The sequence below is a fragment of the Pinus tabuliformis genome, chromosome 4_1 (assembly GCF_031772625.1).
Source record: "Pinus tabuliformis cultivar Carrire ecotype Pingquan chromosome 4_1, CPIR1, whole genome shotgun sequence".
Classification (NCBI taxonomy): domain Eukaryota; kingdom Viridiplantae; phylum Streptophyta; class Pinopsida; order Pinales; family Pinaceae; genus Pinus; species Pinus tabuliformis.
This window is the reverse complement of record NC_142303.1, coordinates 738635772-738654101: the sequence shown is the minus strand read 5'-3', so window position 1 is coordinate 738654101 and position 18330 is coordinate 738635772. Positions and strand designations below refer to the sequence as shown.

At 39.4% G+C, this 18330-nt stretch overlaps 1 protein-coding gene and 1 long non-coding RNA gene across 2 annotated transcripts; both read left to right on the top strand.

The window, feature by feature from the left end:
- The first annotated feature begins 14737 nt into the window (after window positions 1–14737).
- LOC149178268 (uncharacterized) lies at window positions 14738–15581 on the top strand. The gene is made up of 3 exons (XR_016258842.1): window positions 14738–14882; window positions 14971–15015; window positions 15106–15581. It is a non-coding gene; the product is annotated as an uncharacterized LOC149178268 (long non-coding RNA).
- A 754-nt stretch (window positions 15582–16335) lies between these two features.
- LOC149178267 (putative pectinesterase 68) lies at window positions 16336–17829 on the top strand. The gene is made up of 2 exons (XM_089423586.1): window positions 16336–16513; window positions 17656–17829. Exons 1-2 carry the CDS (start codon window positions 16347–16349, stop codon window positions 17747–17749), a joined length of 261 nt encoding a protein of 86 aa, XP_089279712.1. The 5' UTR covers window positions 16336–16346; the 3' UTR covers window positions 17750–17829.
- Window positions 17830–18330: the final 501 nt, after the last annotated feature.

Sequence of the window (18330 nt, the reverse complement as noted above, 5' to 3'; positions counted from 1 at the left end):
TCTGGATTATCACATAATTATTATTTAATGCACAAAAAATGATGCACACGTTGTAATAAGCAATACCTTAACATTTTGCTTCATGCTATACCAGCATTGACTTGACAACAAACTCAGGATCGCCATAAATTCAAATGTTTTTCACTCCCATTGCTCTTCCTTTCTCAGCCTAAGGCATAAAGCATCGTATTCTGCCACATTTCTACGAGTTAATGTGTCTTTCATTGTTACAACTGTTGGTGTACATGCACTTAGACTAGCTGTGTTGGTGTACATGCACCTAGATTAGCTCCAATTAACTTATTGCTTGCATGTGGCACATGTACACATTAACATAAGATAAAGCACACTTAGCTTTAGTTAGCTTTAGTTATTGCATGTACAACTAAGCTTAACTTAGTTTCTTTTATGTATTTATTCTAAAACTAATATTGTAGAATAAATTTTTTCATTCTTTTCTCAATTCTTGCTCGCTTCCTTCCTTCTCTTGCAAGCTTGTTTATTGTTTTGCAGATCTAGATCTGTGTATCTCAAAAATCTTACATGGTATCAAAGCATAGGGATTTGTAATCAGTGCACAAGCAATTTTATTTGCAGGTTCAGAAGATTGAAGCAACAACAAAGAATGGAGTCTAAATTGGAGTTTCCACAATCGGCAATTCTCACTCCATATAATTATTTCGAATGGAAGCCAAAGATTCAACTTCATCTCAGAAGTAGAGGCTTATTTCGAATAACCATGGAAACGGAAGTTGAACCAACATCGGCAATGGAGAAAACAAGATATTTCAATCGCATGGACGAGGCCTTCGGCATCCTATGTTTATCTATTTCTCCGGAACTGCTATTTCATGTTGAACCATGTTCAACTCCAAATGAAGTATGGAAAATTTTGGAAGGATTGTTTGGAAAACAAGATGAAATGCAAGGTCACATTCTCGAAAATGAGTTAAACTCATTAGATCTGAGAAACTTTGAGAACATTCAAGATTTTTTCACAAGGTATAAAGCCTTGTTGGTTCAGCTGAAAGGATGCGGGATCGACAAATCCAAGCAAGAAAATCAGTTGATTCTTTCCATTTTATCAAAACTTGGTCCAAAGTATGCAGTATTCGTCTCTACATTCCACACAGTCAGATATGCAACTGGTGCAGCTTGGAAGATGCCCTCATTGGATTCTTTTATTCAGTCTTTGATGCATGAGCAAGATAAGCTCATCAAAATGGGCACACTTAAAAATTCCAAATCGTATGCACTTACTGTGCATGCAAAAGGAAAGGCAAATTCCAAAGACCATCAGAAAGGAAAAGGGAAGAAGGATCCTGATTCAAGAAAGGGAGGACATCCCAAACCCCCTGATGGATCATCTGGCTCAAAGGAAAGGAAAGGAACGAAAGGGAAATCAATGTGCAATTATTGCCACCGTGGTTTTCATCCTGAATCTGCATGCATGAAGAAGACTATAGATCTTATGGCGCAGACACTCCAGCAACACAATCTTGGAGACCACATTCTTGAGAATGCTAAGAAGAAGTCTGGAGAAAAGGCACCAGATCCAAGAGGTAACGGGCATGCTTTGATTGCTCTTCATTCTGCACCACAAGAATGGATCATCGATTCAGGAGCTTCACATCATATGGCTTCTTCAAAGGAATCCTTTTCTTCTCTACATGCATACTCAGGTCCTCCCATTCTCATGGGGGATAATTCTGCAGTTGCAGCAACTGGACAAGGAAGAGTGCAATTCAAAGATGGAAGTTTTGAAAATGTCTTTCATATTCCAAGGCTTTCTGTGAATTTTCTCTCAGTGTATCAGATGACACACACAGGCAGCGGAAGGAAAGTGGAATTTACCCCAGATTCCGTGAGCATTTATGACATGCAAACCAATTTGAAGATTGCATCTGGCAAGGTAAATGATCAATCTTGTCTGTATACATTTTCTGATTTTGTTCCTCAATCAGATTCTATTTTGCTACTTACGCATGCAAATGAAGTAAGTAGGATTTGGCACGAGAGATTTGGGCACTTGAATTTCAGATATATGCAATAGCTTAGTAAGCAAGGGATGGTCAAAGGATTGCCAACCATTGAATTTTCAGATGGTGTTTGTAATGGATGTGCTCTTGGAAATCATCCACAAGAAAAATTCGAGAAGGGGCATGCATGGAGAGCCTCTTCACCTTTGGAACTTGTACACAGTGATCTCATGGGTCCATTTCCGGTGCTTTCAATGAGCAAAGCAAGATATGTGTTGTCATTTATAGATGATTACACGAGATTCACTTGGGTTTACTTCTTGAAACTCAAGTCTGAAGTTTTTCAACATCTAAAGATTTTCAAAGCGCATGCGGAAAATCAGTCTGGAAAATGCATCAAAATATTCCGCACAGATAATGGGACAGAATATGTCAACAAAGATATCAAGAATCTTTGTGATGAAGCAGGCATACAGTTGCAGCATATAGTCCCTTACACTCCACAGCAAAATGGCGTGGCTGAAAGGAAAAATCGATCTTTGAAAGAGATGGCTAATTGCATGTTGCATGCAAGATCTCTTCCATCGAAATTGTGGGCCAAAGCTATTAATTGTGCCTCATACATCCAGAACAGATCTCCTGATAAATTTGTTACTGGAAAAACACCTTTTGAGGCTTGGACTGGCATACAACCTGAAGTTATTCATTTCCGCATTTTTGGATCTCGAGCATGGGCCCGCATTCCTCCAGAGAAGAGAAAGGATTTGGAGCCTCAAAGCAAAGCATGCATGTTTGTTGGATATTTTGATGAAGTCAAAGGGTACAGATTGCTTGATATCCACACTGAAGAGCTCTTTATTGAAAGGAGTGTAAAGTTTGACGAAGATATTTCGCATGCAACAGTAGATGAACTTGTTACCAAATTTTCATCACCACTCATTGATGAGTATGCAGATGAAACTTCAGACCAGCATTCTGATGAAGATGAGTCTTTTCCTGTGAGCCTTGTTAGACCACCAGTTGTTGAACATCAAGATCATACTTCTGCATGTAGTTCGGAAGATTCTCGACCACCTTCAACACAAAAATGGCGCAGCATGAGTGATATCCTTGATGATCCTGCCTCTATCCCTCTGTTTGAGGAAGATCCATAAGCACTCTTAGCTATGGAGCCATCCATGCCCATGCATGCTTATATGATGCATGGATCTGATCCACAAACTTATGCAGAAGCAAATGGGCATCCTGAATGGGAAACCGCCATGGATGATGAATATAACTCTCTCATTGAGAACCAGACTTGGGATTTGGTTCCGCTACCTTCAAATCGCAAACTTGTGAGATGCAAGTGGGTTTACCGGACCAAGAAAGCATCAAATGGCCAAGTTAGTCGATATAAGGCATGATTGGTAGCAAAAGGTTTTCAGCAAGTACACGGTGTTGACTATGATGAGACTTTTGATCCAGTGGCAAAAATGGATTCCATTCGGCTAGCTCTCTCCATTGCAGCAGCAAGAGGATGGGAGGTGCATCATATGGATGTGAAGAATGCCTTTCTTCATGGTGATCTCGAGGAGGAAATCTACATGGAGCAGCCACCGGGATACATGCAGAATTCATCTCTGGTATGCAAACTAAAGAAGTCTCTCTATGGCCTCAAGCAGGCACCTAGAGCATGGTATGCAAAGATGGATTCTTATTTGTTATCTCAAAATTTTGTACGCTGCAAATCTGATTCCAATGTTTATTTTCTGAAGAAAATTGACTCCTTGTTGATCATAGTACTCTACGTAGATGATCTTTTGATAACGGGTAGTTCAGCTTCTATCATTACTAACATCAAAACTGCATTGCATAAGTGGTTTTCTATGACAGACATGGGCTTGCTAAATTTCTTCCTTGGACTAGAGATCCATCAGCGTGATTCTGGCATTACCATTTCTCAACCAAAATATGCCAGAGATCTTTTGGCACGATTTCACATGAGTGACTGCAAGCCAACAGCCACACCTTTCTTATCAGGGATAAAGCTTGAGAATGGCAAAGACACACCATTGGTTGATTGCACATTGTATCGCCAGCTTGTGGGAAGTCTTCTTTATCTCACTCACTCCCGTCCTGATCTCTCCTATGCTGTCGGAGCAGTTTCCAGATACATGCAGGAGCCACATGAGTTACACTGGAATGCTGCAAAGCGCATCCTTCGATATGTCCAGGGGACAATCACCTATGGGATTCATTATGCAGCCAATTGTTCTTTGAATCTCATCGGGTTCACAGATTCAGATTGGGCTGGCGACACCATTGATCGCAAGTCTACTTCCGGTTATGTACTTAGTTTGGGATCCGGCCAATTTGTTGGTCAAGTAAGAAGCAGGCTGCCATTGCTTTATCATCAGCAGAGGCCGAGTATAGAGGAGCAGTCAATGCCACTATTCAGGCAATTTGGCTACAACATTTCCTATCTGAGCTTGGGATTAGTGTCCATTATCCAACTGTCATCTGGTGCGATAATCAAAGTACGTTAAAGTTTTGCAGAGATCCAGTGTAGCGGCAGCGTACCAAACACATCGAGATCCACATGCACTTCATTAGAGAACTCATTCATGATGGGATCATCGATCTTCAGTACTGTCCTAGTTCCGAGCAGATCGCTGACATCTTCACCAAGACTTTCACTGAGCAGAAGTTTCGATTCCTGAGAGATCGTCTCGGGGTGAAGGACACGACTGCCTAGCAGTTGTCTTTTCTCTACTTTTGCATTATATTTTGAGGGGGGGTTTTCTTCCCACTGGGTTTTCCCTCTTTCCTCCTTTTTATGCATTGTATATGGGTACCTAAAATGGCCGTGTTGCCGGGACTCATAAATTTTGCATCACACTCACCTAAGTTATGCTTAAGGGGGGTGTGGTGTACATGCACTTAGACTAGTTGTGTTGGTGTACATGCACCTAGATTAGCTCCAGTTAACTTATTGCTTGCATGTGGCACATGTACACATTAACATTAACATAAGATAAAGCACACTTAGCTTTAGTTAGCTTTAGTTATTGCATGTACAATTAAGCTTAACTTAGTTGTTTTTATGTATTTATTCTAAAACTAATATTGTAGAATAAATTTTTTCATTCTTTTCTCAATTCTTGCTCGCTTCCTTCCTTCTTTTGCAAGCTTGTTTATTGTTTTGCAAATCTAGATCTGTGTATCTCAAAAATCTTACAACAACCCACCCGACTAACTATAGGGCTTGTATTTCAATAGCGCTTTCCTTAAAACAATCCATCAAAAAAATCAATCGTGTTATTGCCTAACTTGATGAGTTGTTGCGATTAGGCAAGATGTTGCATTTGAGCCGACTGTCAAATGCTTATTGTCTTAGCCCCCGTCTCCGACGCTTTAATATTGAACGATTGGTTCATATGACGACTAGTTAATGTTTTGTGCGGAGGTAGTTGTTTTCTTCGCACAACCAACTTCTCTGCTGTCAAACGAAGCTTCGCAGTCATAACCCTGGAGACATCAATCTAAGTTTCGCACTCTGGTCCTTAGGGATTATAAAATGATTATTATTTATGGCACAATAAACAATTTACACTTTTCAATAAGTAACACTTGAACATTTTGCTTCGTGCTATATAGACATCTAACTTGCTTGACAACCAACTCAGAATCACCATAGATTCAAATGTTTTTAACTCCCATTGTTCTGCCTTTCTAAGCCCAACGCATAAATCATTTTATTCTGCCATGTTGTTGTGAGTTAGTGCGTCTTTCATTGTTGGGAACCACCCAACTAACTATAACGACGCTCAGCACACATAACCCCAGAGGCAATCCATCTCGAAGTTTCAGAGTTTAGTCCTTCTAGATTATCACATGGTTATTATTTAATGCAAAAAAACGATGCACACTTTTCAATTTAAGCAATACTTGAATGTGTTGCTTCGTGCTATACAAGCATCTAACTTTCTTGATAACTAACTTAGAATTGCCATAGATTCAAATGTTTTTCACTCCCATTGCTCTTCCTTTCTAATCCCAAGGTATAAAGCATTACATTCTACCACGTTCCTATAAGTTAATGCATCTTTCGTTGCTGGAACCCAGCCAATTAACTATAGATCTTGCGTTTCACTACGGCTTTCCTTGTTGGTTGCAGCCTTAAAACAATCCATCAAACCGTCAATCTCATTATTGCCCAAATTGATGGGTTTTTGTGATTGTGCGAGGTGATGCGTTTGACCCAGTTGTCAAATGCTTATGTCTCTCTCTTTAATATCAGTTCGGTGCATATATTAGTGGTGCTTCTAGAACTGCTTAACAAACCTTTTTTTTCTCTGCTGGCAATGGCCTGATCTCAATGGTGTTGATTTAGAAGCTACCCGTGTTGGTAAGTTATAGTGTCAAAGGAATAAAGAAACCCCACCAAACCTGATTATAAATTATAACTAAAGGCGTTGACTTATGCTTTAAAAGGCGTTTTTTTGCTCAATAACATATCTATTTAGTGAAGAAAAGACTAAGTTTCCGAACTAAAGAGCAGCGGTCGGGAACCATTCTTGCCATCGCCACATGCCATTTTGGGGCTGGGTGGCTATAGGCATATGCTCCCATGCTTAGAGCCAGCGTACTAGGCAAGGCATAAAAGGAATGCCTACCTCAATATGACCCACGAAATGTAGAGTTCGCTCCGCATAATGAAATACGTCGAACATTAAAAGAACAAAACTAATAAAAGCATTAAACTCCAAAAAAACAACATTACTCATGCCTTGTGAATATGGGCGTTGTAATGCTACTTCATGGATTTAAAGTTGCCATCTCTGTATAATTTGGGTCAATTGAGAGCTATCATTTTTACTATATGCATAAACGTGTAAACGGTCACTATGATATACCTGCTAATTAGCCACTAGTTCTTTGGTTAATTAACTATAGCTCACAGGTTTCCATCATTCAATAATAATATTTGTTGTGAATATGCATATTTATAATTTTGAGTTATGTATAATTAAATTTACATAAGACACTCAAAATTATATTTACAATAAAATAATATTATAATATAAATATAGAAGCTAGGTTTAGAGATAGCTAATTTATCTTGTACACATAATCTTTTGATGGACTGAATATCTCAACTACACACTAATTTAGGAAACATCTCAACAACTCCTAAACATTAGAAATAGACTCTTGTACATAAAATTAATCACAACAAAGACAAGTAGGAATTATATTTCCAAGTCGCCCCCTTAATGACTACTTGTCTCGATCTCCATCAGCAATATCTACATTTGGTCCAATATGGAAATCACACCTTGTACCTTGTTCATGCACACATCGTCAAATTATTGAAGTCCATATAAAGGAACAACCATCATCAAATTATTGAAGTCCATATAAAGAAACAACCATCTACCGAAATGCATGTGTGCCCAACCACTGCAACTGAGTCTATTAGGAAGTCCTTCACATACATAGTTCATCCAACCTCTCGATGAACTCCCCATAAATATAAAATTTTACTTCACGGAGTCTACAACCAATAGGGTCCACCCGAGTATATTTGCCACGCCCATGAGTCGTGTGTGCGATGTGCGACGAGGTGTGGTGACGCGCCCTCAGTTAAACACGATGAGCTGGCGTGCGACTAGTTGGTATGCGATGAATCAGTGAGTGGGCGAGTCGGTTGCGACAAAAGGTTGAGATGATAGGTCAAGTTGGTGTGTGACGAGTTGGGCGGTTGGTTAAATGCACCTGGGGCACGAGTCGTGACGAGCCAACATGAAGAGTCGAAAAACCAAAGAAGACAAAATTTGGCTTAGTATGGAGATTTGCAATGTTGAACTTATACGGTGCATGGTTGGGTAAGTGGACCCAATAGGGCGACAACATGGGGGAGCGGATGTGAAGTTGGGGCATGGTTGGCCGACCCACGTTACATCCATGGAGAAGGCATATATATGGAGGATGCATGGATGGAGGAGAAGGCATGAATTCAAGCTCAAACATTCTAAGTGCGAAGTCTAAGTGATGTTGGACGAGCCTAAGGGTGGACAAATGAAGTAGGGTGAGGTGTAGGAGACTCTAGACTAAAGCACTGAGCCGAGGAGTAAAGTCTGAACGGCCAGGCGAACGGAGGTTTGAGCGGGCTGAATGACAGTTTAAATGACAGACCGAATGGAGGTCTGAACGGGATGAATGAAAGTCTGAACGATCGAGTGAATGGAGGTCTGAATAGGCTGAACGATAGTTTGAACAAAGGTCTAAATGGGGTGAACGAGTGTCTGAACGACCGAGTCGAACGAAGGTCTGAATGGGCTGAATGAGGGTCTGAACGATCGGACCGAACGGAGGTCTGAACGCAATGAACAAAGGTCTTAATGATGGACTAAACATAAGTTTGAATGGGTTGAACGAAGGTCTAAACGAACAGTACGAACGAAGGTCTGAATGACCGAACGAAAGTCTGAATGACCAGGCCGAACGAAGGTCTTAACGATTGAATGAAAGTTTGAACGATCGAAGCTGAGCAGCCGAGCTAAATGGAAGTTTGAACGACGGGGCTGAACAGGAGTCTGAACGACGAGCCGAACGGAAGTCTGAAAGACAGGCCAAACGAAGGTCTGAATGACGAGCTCAACAAACCAAGTGCAAGTTGCACGACAGATGTGGGCCACCCTGAACGATAGTTGGGCACTATTGAACAGTGTAGGTCGAATTGTTGAGTTTTGACAGAATTGTTGAGAGGAAATTTTGGGTTCCTTCACAAAGGTTGTACTTGTATATTTACTTGTAAAAAGATTATTGTTATCATTGTTGGGCAAACTCTAACCACGGAGTTTCCCCTCCCATTAAAGATTGTATCTGTTGTGCATATTTTTTATAAATGACAATGATGATGAATGTATTTCCATTGTGTTAAAAACATGAATTTGTTGTAAAAAGTGAAAAATAATGTAAGTATTGAATGTTAGGCATAGTGCGCACTTGAAAGTATTGGTGAAAAGAAATCGGGTGGTGGTGTCGCACTCGCTTATGAGTGGTTGAAAGATTACCACCAAGGTAGGGGCATGACAGTTGGTATCAGAGCTCCTGATTTTCTGCGGGGCTTTGTTGAAGATTTAAAGAGAAGTGTTATTACTGCACTTCATGACAAGTTTAGCAGAGGTGAAGCCTTGTGCTTGGGCCAAGCTGAACGACAAGACATGGCAAGTTTGGAAGAATGACAAGGGAGGATCTTGTTGACCTTATACAAGTTGAAGTGGATGAAAGAAGAGAACCCATGGATTCGAGCTGAACTTGAAGTCTTTGAAAGGAATGTTGAAGACGAACTTCTTCAACTTGGTTGGGCAATGGATTAGTATATAGGTGTAGATTGCGCTGATGAAGAAGAGGAAGTTGTGATGTATGAGATTGTTGTAGATATGACAATGAAGGAGGAGGAACTTGAAATTGCTCAAGTTGGACTAGGATCGTGCATTTTGCAGACATTGATGGATGAGGATACTCACATGGATGAACCTCATGATGAAGTAAGTAATCTTATTGCTACTTGTGTTTCATTGGAGCTTTTGGAGGATGGGCCATATGCAGTGAAGGGCAAAGTCAGATTGTTGATACAATGGAAAACCTTACCATGGATGTCTATGATGAGACCTTGTATGTAGAATCAAGGACCATTGTCTGTTTTAGAGCTTGTTGGGGTTTTTTGTGACCTTATGGGAGAAGGTGCAAATTCCCGTGACAAGGGAGGAACGTGATGATCATTGAGAGGATGGGTCATGCTATAGCCATATGGAGAATTGGCTAAGTGCCCAACATGACTCATGGACAGATTGGAGCTAGGGCACACACTTGAGGTTTTGATGATACTTGGGTGGACTTCTTCATGGCCGAGACCAAGAGGAAGTCTTGGTGGACCCTTTAGTGGGCGAGCTATGATGGAAGGGACTTATGTCATATGACTTGATGATATATATGGTTTGGGTGACTAAGTGCACTAAATCGGATTGAGGGCATGGATGAAGATGATCGATGTTGTGATGCGTCTACTTAGTTGGACAACTTGGGCAACTTGAGTCATGGACATTGAGTTGGGTAGATGGAGCAGGTAGACACTATGGAGGGACATTATGCAAGTGCACCTGTAGAGATGTCACTTATGGGCATCCATTGAGGAGTGCCAAGGCAGTGACGTTGTGCGGATGGATTTGCTGATGTGACATGGAGATATTTTACTTATGAGTCGATGGAGAGGTTGTGCACATTTGCACAACAAGGCCATGGACTGGTTGGATTTTTGAGTTGTCTATGAGATCATTCCTACTACATGGAGAGCTGAGGCATCTTGCAGGGACCTTTGAGGCCGAGACATGTATGCTTGCCAAGATGTTGGATGGAGATGATTCATGGAACTCATGATGACATGAGGTTGTTGCAACCATTGGGGACTTCATATTATAGTGGACTTGGAAGGTCTGATGCATTGAGGAGCTGAGGTCAGTGATTTTGATGCGGTATGGGGTGCATAATTTTGAGCACATTTATGGGTGTGCTTGGGAGAGTGATTCGATGTGGAGGATTGAGATGAGACACTTTGGAGTTGATGGAGTTGTAGTGATGATGATGCCTTGGTGGCAACACTTGGGAATGGATTGAGCTGAGATTTAACCACTTTTGATACATGGAGGTTGATTGGTTTCTAACCATGGGCATCATGTTGCGGATGAGATGAAGACTACTTCATGGACCTGGGCATGGCTTACTTACACTTTGATGGTGATGTAGATGGATTCTTGATCGAGTTGATGTTCTGATAGGAAGTTGAGAGAAATGACTGATGCTGGCATAAGGAGGTGCATTCTTATGGTTTGAGCATGACAGTTGGACTGATCACCCGACTAGTTCGAATCATGGGATTCGGAAGTGTACCGAGAGATGTTAGAGTTGCGTTGGAGTATCATGGTAGTAGTTTACATGATGACGATACATGATGGGTTCGACACGATATATGTTGCAGTGAGCATGTAGCTTGAGTTGGGGGAAAAACCTTCCACGGTGGGGCAACATGTGGAGTTGTGATAGAGGTGGTTGATGATCATGGATTGAGGAGACTTTCCTATTCATGGAGACATGAACCTTTATGGTTCGTGCGATGGTAGAGTAGAGGCGGGCAGCATGGACATTTTGGATGTTGGATCTAGCGACACTTTGCAATGTCATATGGTGGTGTTATCGAGGACGACAATCTTTTAGAGTGGGGGAGTAAGTCACGCCCACGAGTCGTGCGGGCGATGCGCGACAAGTCGTTGAGCAGGTGAGTTGATTGCAATGAAAGGTTGCGATGATGGGATGAGTTGGTGTGCGACGAGTTGGGCGGTCAGTTAAACGCGCCCGTGCCACGAATCGAGATGAGCCAACATGGAGAGTTGAAAAACTGAAGAAGACAAAATTTGGCTAAGCATGGAGATTTGTGATGGTGAGCTTATACTGTGCATGATTAGGTAAGTGCACCTGACGGGGCGATGACATGGGCGAGCCAACATGAAGTTGGGGCATGGTTGACCGAATTGAGAGGTCGGCCTAGGCAATTCAACCCACTTTACATCCATGACGAAGGCATATATATGGAGGATGCATGGGCGGAAGAGAAGGCATGAATTCAAGTTCAAGCATTCTAAGTGCGAAGTCTAAGTGATGTTGGGAGAGCCTAAGGGTAGACAAATGAAGTAGGGTGAGGTGCAGGCAGCTATAGACCAAAGCAATGAGCCGAGGAAAGTCTGAACGACCAAGTGAGCAGACGTCTGAATGGGCTGAACGACAGTTTGAACGACAGGTCGAACAGAGTTCTGAATGGGCTGAACAAAATTCTGGACAACCAGGCGAACAGAGGTCTAAACGAGCTGAACGACAGTTCGAATAATGGGTCAAACAGAGCTCTGAATGGGTTGAACGAGTGTCTGAATGACCGAGCCGAACGAAGGTTTGAATGGGCTAAATGGGTGTCTGAATGAACAGGCTGAATGGAGGTCTAAATGGGCTAAACGAAGGTCTGAACAACAGAATGAATGAAGGTCTGAACAACCGGGCCGAATAGAGGTCTGAACAACCGAACGGAAGTCTGAACGACTAGGCCGAACGGAGGTTTGAACGACTAAACAAAAGTCTGAACGACCGAAGCTGAACGACCGAGCTGAACGGAAGTCTAAATGACGGGGCCAAACGAGAGTCTAAACGACGAGCGAAACGGAATTCTTAACAATAGGCCGAACGAAGGTTTGAACGACAAGATGAACGAACCAAGGGTGAGCTACACAACAAGCATGGGTCACCGTGAATAACAGTTGGGCACTGCTGAATAGTGCAGGTTGAATTGTTGAGTTTTGACATAATTGTTGAGAGGAAATTTTGGGTTCCTTCACAAAGGTTGTACTTGTATATTTACTTGTAAAAATATTATTATTATCATTGTTGGGAAGACTCTAACCAGAGAGTTTCCCCTCCCATTAAAGATTGTATCCAATGTGCATATATTTATAAATGATAATGACGATGAATATATTTTCATTGTGTTAGAAAGATGAATGCTTAGTAAAAAGTGAAAAATAATCTAAATATTGAATGTTAGGCGTAGTCCACACTTGAAAGTATTGGTGAAAAAAAAATTAGGTGGTGGTGCCACACCTGTCTATGAGCAGTTGAAAGACTACCACCAAGATATGGGCGTGACAATATCCATCGCGCTTGATGCACTCTTCCTAGGTGTTAAAAACTCTCTAACAGAAAGAACACATAACAAAGGGGTATGCATGCCTCTCTCGGTCATACATCCATATTCCCTTTTAATATACTCCAAACTTAAGAAGATTCTATGTATATAAAACATTTCAGAGAACACAAAAAACCAGATGGTGACCACCCATAACATCCTTTGTTGACACCTATTGAACATAACCCATAAACTTCGAACTCTTTAGCACAATTGAAATTTGCGAACAACTCAAAAATAAGATCTATATTTATATGCTTTGTTGATATATCTTAATGTTAAACCAATTTAAAACAAACATAACTATAATATTTTATAAGAACAAATTTTTCTATTATTGTGTAACATTATAAAACTTGTTAAATTATTAGTAAAAATTAATTTAAATATTAAAATAATTTTGATAAACATTTATAATATAAATGATTTCACTATTATTTATATAATATGAAATATCCATTATATTTTTAAAACATATTCTCATATATTAACACCATTATAATGATATAATATTAACACCATTCATGATTGAACGTTAATCAACGTAACAACATCACGGTCCATTGTAATCATTAATAGGAGAGATAATTTCTCTTTTATATAATACAAAATATCAATTATATTTTTTTAAATGTGTTATGATATAGCATAGACACATGGATCATGAATCTTACAAAGTCATAACAAACCTAAACATCAAAATCCATTTAAATGTTTGGCATATTTTATACGTGGTCTTCCACATATATTTGATATTAGCACTTCAGGGTAATCTCAATCCAATATTTACTTTATTGGAGTTAAATTAATAAGTTGGTGTTAAATTAGAAAGTTGGTGTTGAATTGTGAAAAATTATATATCAATTGGTAACGTAAATGCACCACATCTATTTTGTATTTGACATGTTTTAATATATTAATGTAAAGGGGTTATTGCGAATTAAATGGTCGTTACATCAAAATATACAGATGTTATTAAACAGATGCCTTGTTTCGGAGAGGCGGTAAAGTATATGTAGCGAAATATAAGGGATGTGTTATTTTATTTAAAATTTAATAATAATTTTTTAGCACAAATTAATGTGATTTGTTGAAAATCACATTTGTCGTTATACTAAAATGGTTAAGTATTAGTAAAAAGACACATCTGTAAGTATTAGTAAAAAGACACATTGCTAAAATTAACAAATTTACGAAAAATAATTAAACACATATCTTAAAACATACTAAAAAAATATTAATTTATCTAATATTCAACTAATTTAAACTAAAAAAAATTATTTAATTATTTTATGAACATAATAACAATAAAGTTTTATTGTACCATCTTTTCTAAATTACGCAACTCTTTAATGAGGTAACTCTTATTATACCTGCCGAAGCTGGTATATAGCGATCGATATCGCTTTGACTACGTTTGATTTTTTAAATATTAACCACTATTCAATATTTTAACCAAAGTTTTACGCAAAAAAGTGAATTTTTAAAATCATTTAAATATTTTTCGATGGTTTTCATTGGCCATTCAGCTTTGGGGTCTTATTGCCGACGTCGAACTTGCTTTTAAGCGAAGTTTGGCCTTTATCCAAAGTTTTTGGAGTATCATATAAAAAACATTTCGTCAAACAAAAATTTTATCCAAAGTTTTGTTACACAGGTCTTATTGCAGGGTTTCGTTTTCATATGTAATCGTCCCTTTTAACATATGCTAAGTTGCTAAGTTGCAGGGTTTTGTTTTCATCTTGGGAATCTTCAATGAAAACTATACGACGATCCTAGCCTTACATTTGGATCCTAGCCTTACATTTGGAGAACCCTAAATCTAACACCTGTCACTCATTAGGGTTGGCTTGGTAACTCATTTCACGGAATAGGCTCCAGATGGCTAACATGTTATCCTTCTTAATAATGTAGGTGGCTCTTAACACCATGAAATGTGCGGCCATTAGTTCAGTTGAAGGTGTACCCAGGTTTGCAAGCTCACCCCCTCATCCGGAGAAGAATCAAGTCTGGAAAGGGGTTCCTTACGGTTTTTACTTTCGCAACAGGGGTTTCACTTGTCTCAATTTCACCTGCAATCTCCAGGACTGCATGGTCAGAGCAATGTCCGCCACTTGCGAAGTGCTAAGGTGAGGGTTTGTAATTATTATGAAATTGTTACTATATTCTTTACTGCATAGTGAACCAACTCACAAACTGCAACGATGTTGACTACAGTCATCCCTCCTTGGGTGTGAGCCACGGTCCCTCTTGCAACAACAGGTAAGCATCGACTCTTAAACGCTCTTGTCCAATTTGGTCCTTCTATTGCATTGTTCATTAATTTTAACCCATCTCCCTTGTTTGCTGCAGGTAAGGGTTACCACGCTCAAATTCTGGGTACATTGAGGGCTATGTCCTCGTTTCTGTCTAACACATAACTTATTTTCCCAGGTTCTTTTCTTGCTCTGCTCCATCACCAGAATAGTCTGAACGAAATCTTAAGTTATATGGTCATGGCTACTTTCCACCAGCGTTTTCTTAGTTTTTGTTTAAGTAATATAGTTTTGTCGGATGGTATCTATGCATCCCACCGGTTGTAGTCTTACGAACCATTCAATGGTCTGAGGATTTTCTTTTCTTTTTTGTTTAACTTACACAGGACTGTAATTTTGTTTTGTTTTGTTAATTTCTCTTAGTTTTTTTCTTCTTTTTTAATTTATAGGGGTTCGGCATAATATTACGACTCCAGTTTGTATCTAAACGTAGACCCACAGCGAGTTAATTAACTAAATGCAATTTTGTTTTCTATGGTTCGCTTATTTAAATATTTTGGTGGTTATCTGATAGCGTTGTTTCCCTCTCTCAATATTTTGTTATGCTGTAATTTAGTTCGGATTATTTCCACATTACTCTCCAGGGTTGTATTCAAGTTTAGATATGTAGAATCCATATCAGAACTGTCACCATGGCTGACCTCACGGTTGGCCGGGGGACTTAATCTGGTGTGTTGTTTTTCAGATGAAAAATTGCATACTATTCTATCAGTTTGATTGTTTCTCGTTGGGAAATGATTATGTAATTTTCTTCATGCATAGATGTTATGTTATGTGGTATCTATATGTATATGCATTGAACCAGATATTTTCCATTCTTACAGGTACTTTGTGTTTATTTGCAATTCAAATACCGTGTTCAAAATTTCACCGTTCACACTAAAATAAGGTGCAGCTTACTGTTTCCATAGGGTGAACATGGAACTGGAAAATAGGCAAATAGGAAAGACTAAAGGCATTAGAGTGTATGGGTTGATTCCTGCAACAAAGCCATACATTACATTTCAAGGTGCAGGAAAGGAATTCACGATAATTGAATGGCACAACAGAGCTAGTGACCTGGACCCAACGGGGCAGCAGCTGCGTACATACCACAGCGCTTCTGTCACAGTGCTGGCTAACAATTTTTCTGCCAGGAATATCAGTTTCAAGGTGCAGAAATGGTTAATGGTGAATTCTAATAATTGTTATAACAACTTAATTTGATTGTAGATTTCATATAAAAATAATGCTTAAATGGTGCTGTCAATGTCAATGCAGAACACAGCTCTAGCACCCATGCCTGGAATGGAAGGATGGCAAGCAGTTGCATTCAGAATATCTGGGGACAAGGCCTATTTCCTGGGGTGTGGATTTTATGGTGCGCAGGATACACTGTGTGACGACGAAGGCCGCCATTATTTCAAGGAGTGTTACATTGAAGGATCCATAGATCCATGTACAAGGTCAGAACATGATAAACTAGCACAGAGACCCATCTAAACCATCTCCGGACCTGGTTGCGAGACAAAAGTCCACCAGGTTCATACACTCTAGGTGAATATCAGACATGGTTTTAGATGGGTCTGTGTTGTCTAGTATAGAATCATTGCATTTAATAGATCTACTGCATTGTTGTCAAAGAAATTGATTAGAAACATATTAGCTGAGAACAAAATTTTATAGAAATAGAAATTGGTTTTTATCAAGTTTTAACGATTAGGTCAATTTATTTAACCACAAATTAGCATTCAATCCATAAATAGTGTAGTGAATTTTATTTTTCCCGATAAATGGTGAACCACATCTACGATGGCATGGCCAAATTTCCAGCTACCATATCCTTAACCTTGAGCAACCATCTATAGTAATTTATTCAATAAAGTTAGCACAATGTTGTGTAACGAAGCCATTAGTCTGCAGCCGAACAAGCTCGTCAATCCAATGTCTAGGATTCTCGCCTAGAAAAATCAATTTAGTGCATAATAGCTATGTTAAATAAATTAAGGACTTAAATCATAGCTGAATAAGATGAAACGAAAAACGAATAGAGCTGCCAAGCCAGACACTTTTCCCTTTGGAAAGTTAAAGGGCAAGTGATCCAATATATAGAACCGGCCCCTCAATCTGGTCCATAGCATGCATTTTCAACTCGTTTGATTATGCCATGGTGAACATGCCTATGCCTAGCGCCACACCGAGAATTAATCTGGTTGTTTCTTTTTGAAATACAAAAGCCTTCACGTGCATGGATTACATTTCACTTGCATGGATTACATTTTGCAACAAGATGCATTCGATGAATTATTGTTTTCTGTCTATTACACAATGTGGTTGATATAGTTCGAGAGAAAACAAAATGTCAGAGAAAATATTGTTCCGATTGTATTTAAATTTTGCATGCCATATATGTTTGTTAAAAAGGGAAATGGTACAGATTAAATATTGTTCCAATCGTTGTTGTATTTTACACGATATATAAATTTGTTCAGCTTTATCCAAAAAAAAAGGTTAACTAAAAATTGAAATAGTTGGATTTAACACAATATATAGATTCATTAAGCTTTAACTGATAATGAAGACCTTTATTAATGTCTTGTGCGAACAGGTGGGCAGACGGGCACACGCAGTGGTTGTGTGTTTTGCATGTTGCTGGATGTCTGGGTGTCTCGCAATGGCGGGCTGAATGCTTCAGTTCATAGAGAGAGCCCTGTTGTGGAAACAATTTCGCCTCTTGACTAGGTAGATACAGTTACGCTTCTCGTTGGATTTATTGACTGGACTAATGAAGTTCCAGTCTAAGAAGCAGCCGAGCCGAAGACTAACAATGTATGGTCAAACTGGAAACTAATACTTGGTTAGTCATGTGTCCTAGGCTTCTTTTGAACTTGGTCAATCGACTTCGCTTATTATTTCAATCCAAGTTAATATACAAGCTATTTTCAGCAGGTATGCCGTGTGCAACGTGAACTTGTATATAACTAGCGCGCGAGTGCATGATATAGCGGTCGGGGAGGTTGGTTTGCACACCCCCGGCCGCGTTCGAATCCTGCGGATGCTGCAGCATATGTTCCATTCCGGTGATGGCTGTGATGGCGATCGATGTAACCGCTGTAAGTCTGTACTGACACACATATGTAAAAATATATGTAAAAAAAAAGGCCCATAATACTTCTAAAAAAAACTAACCCCTCCCATTTAAAAAAAACTCTTATATATAACTCATTATTTTTGAAACAACATAAAATAATGTTATAACAAATTTATAATTTTTTATTAATTT

Bases quoted from the DNA above. Each gene is read 5' to 3' on its own strand.
- LOC149178267 (XM_089423586.1), top strand. From the start codon at position 16,347: ATGCCTGGAATGGAAGGATGGCAAGCAGTTGCATTCAGAATATCTGGG. The intron at 16,514-17,655 runs GTCAGAACATGA...TTGTGCGAACAG, and splicing joins TCCATAGATCCATGTACAAG to GTGGGCAGACGGGCACACGC.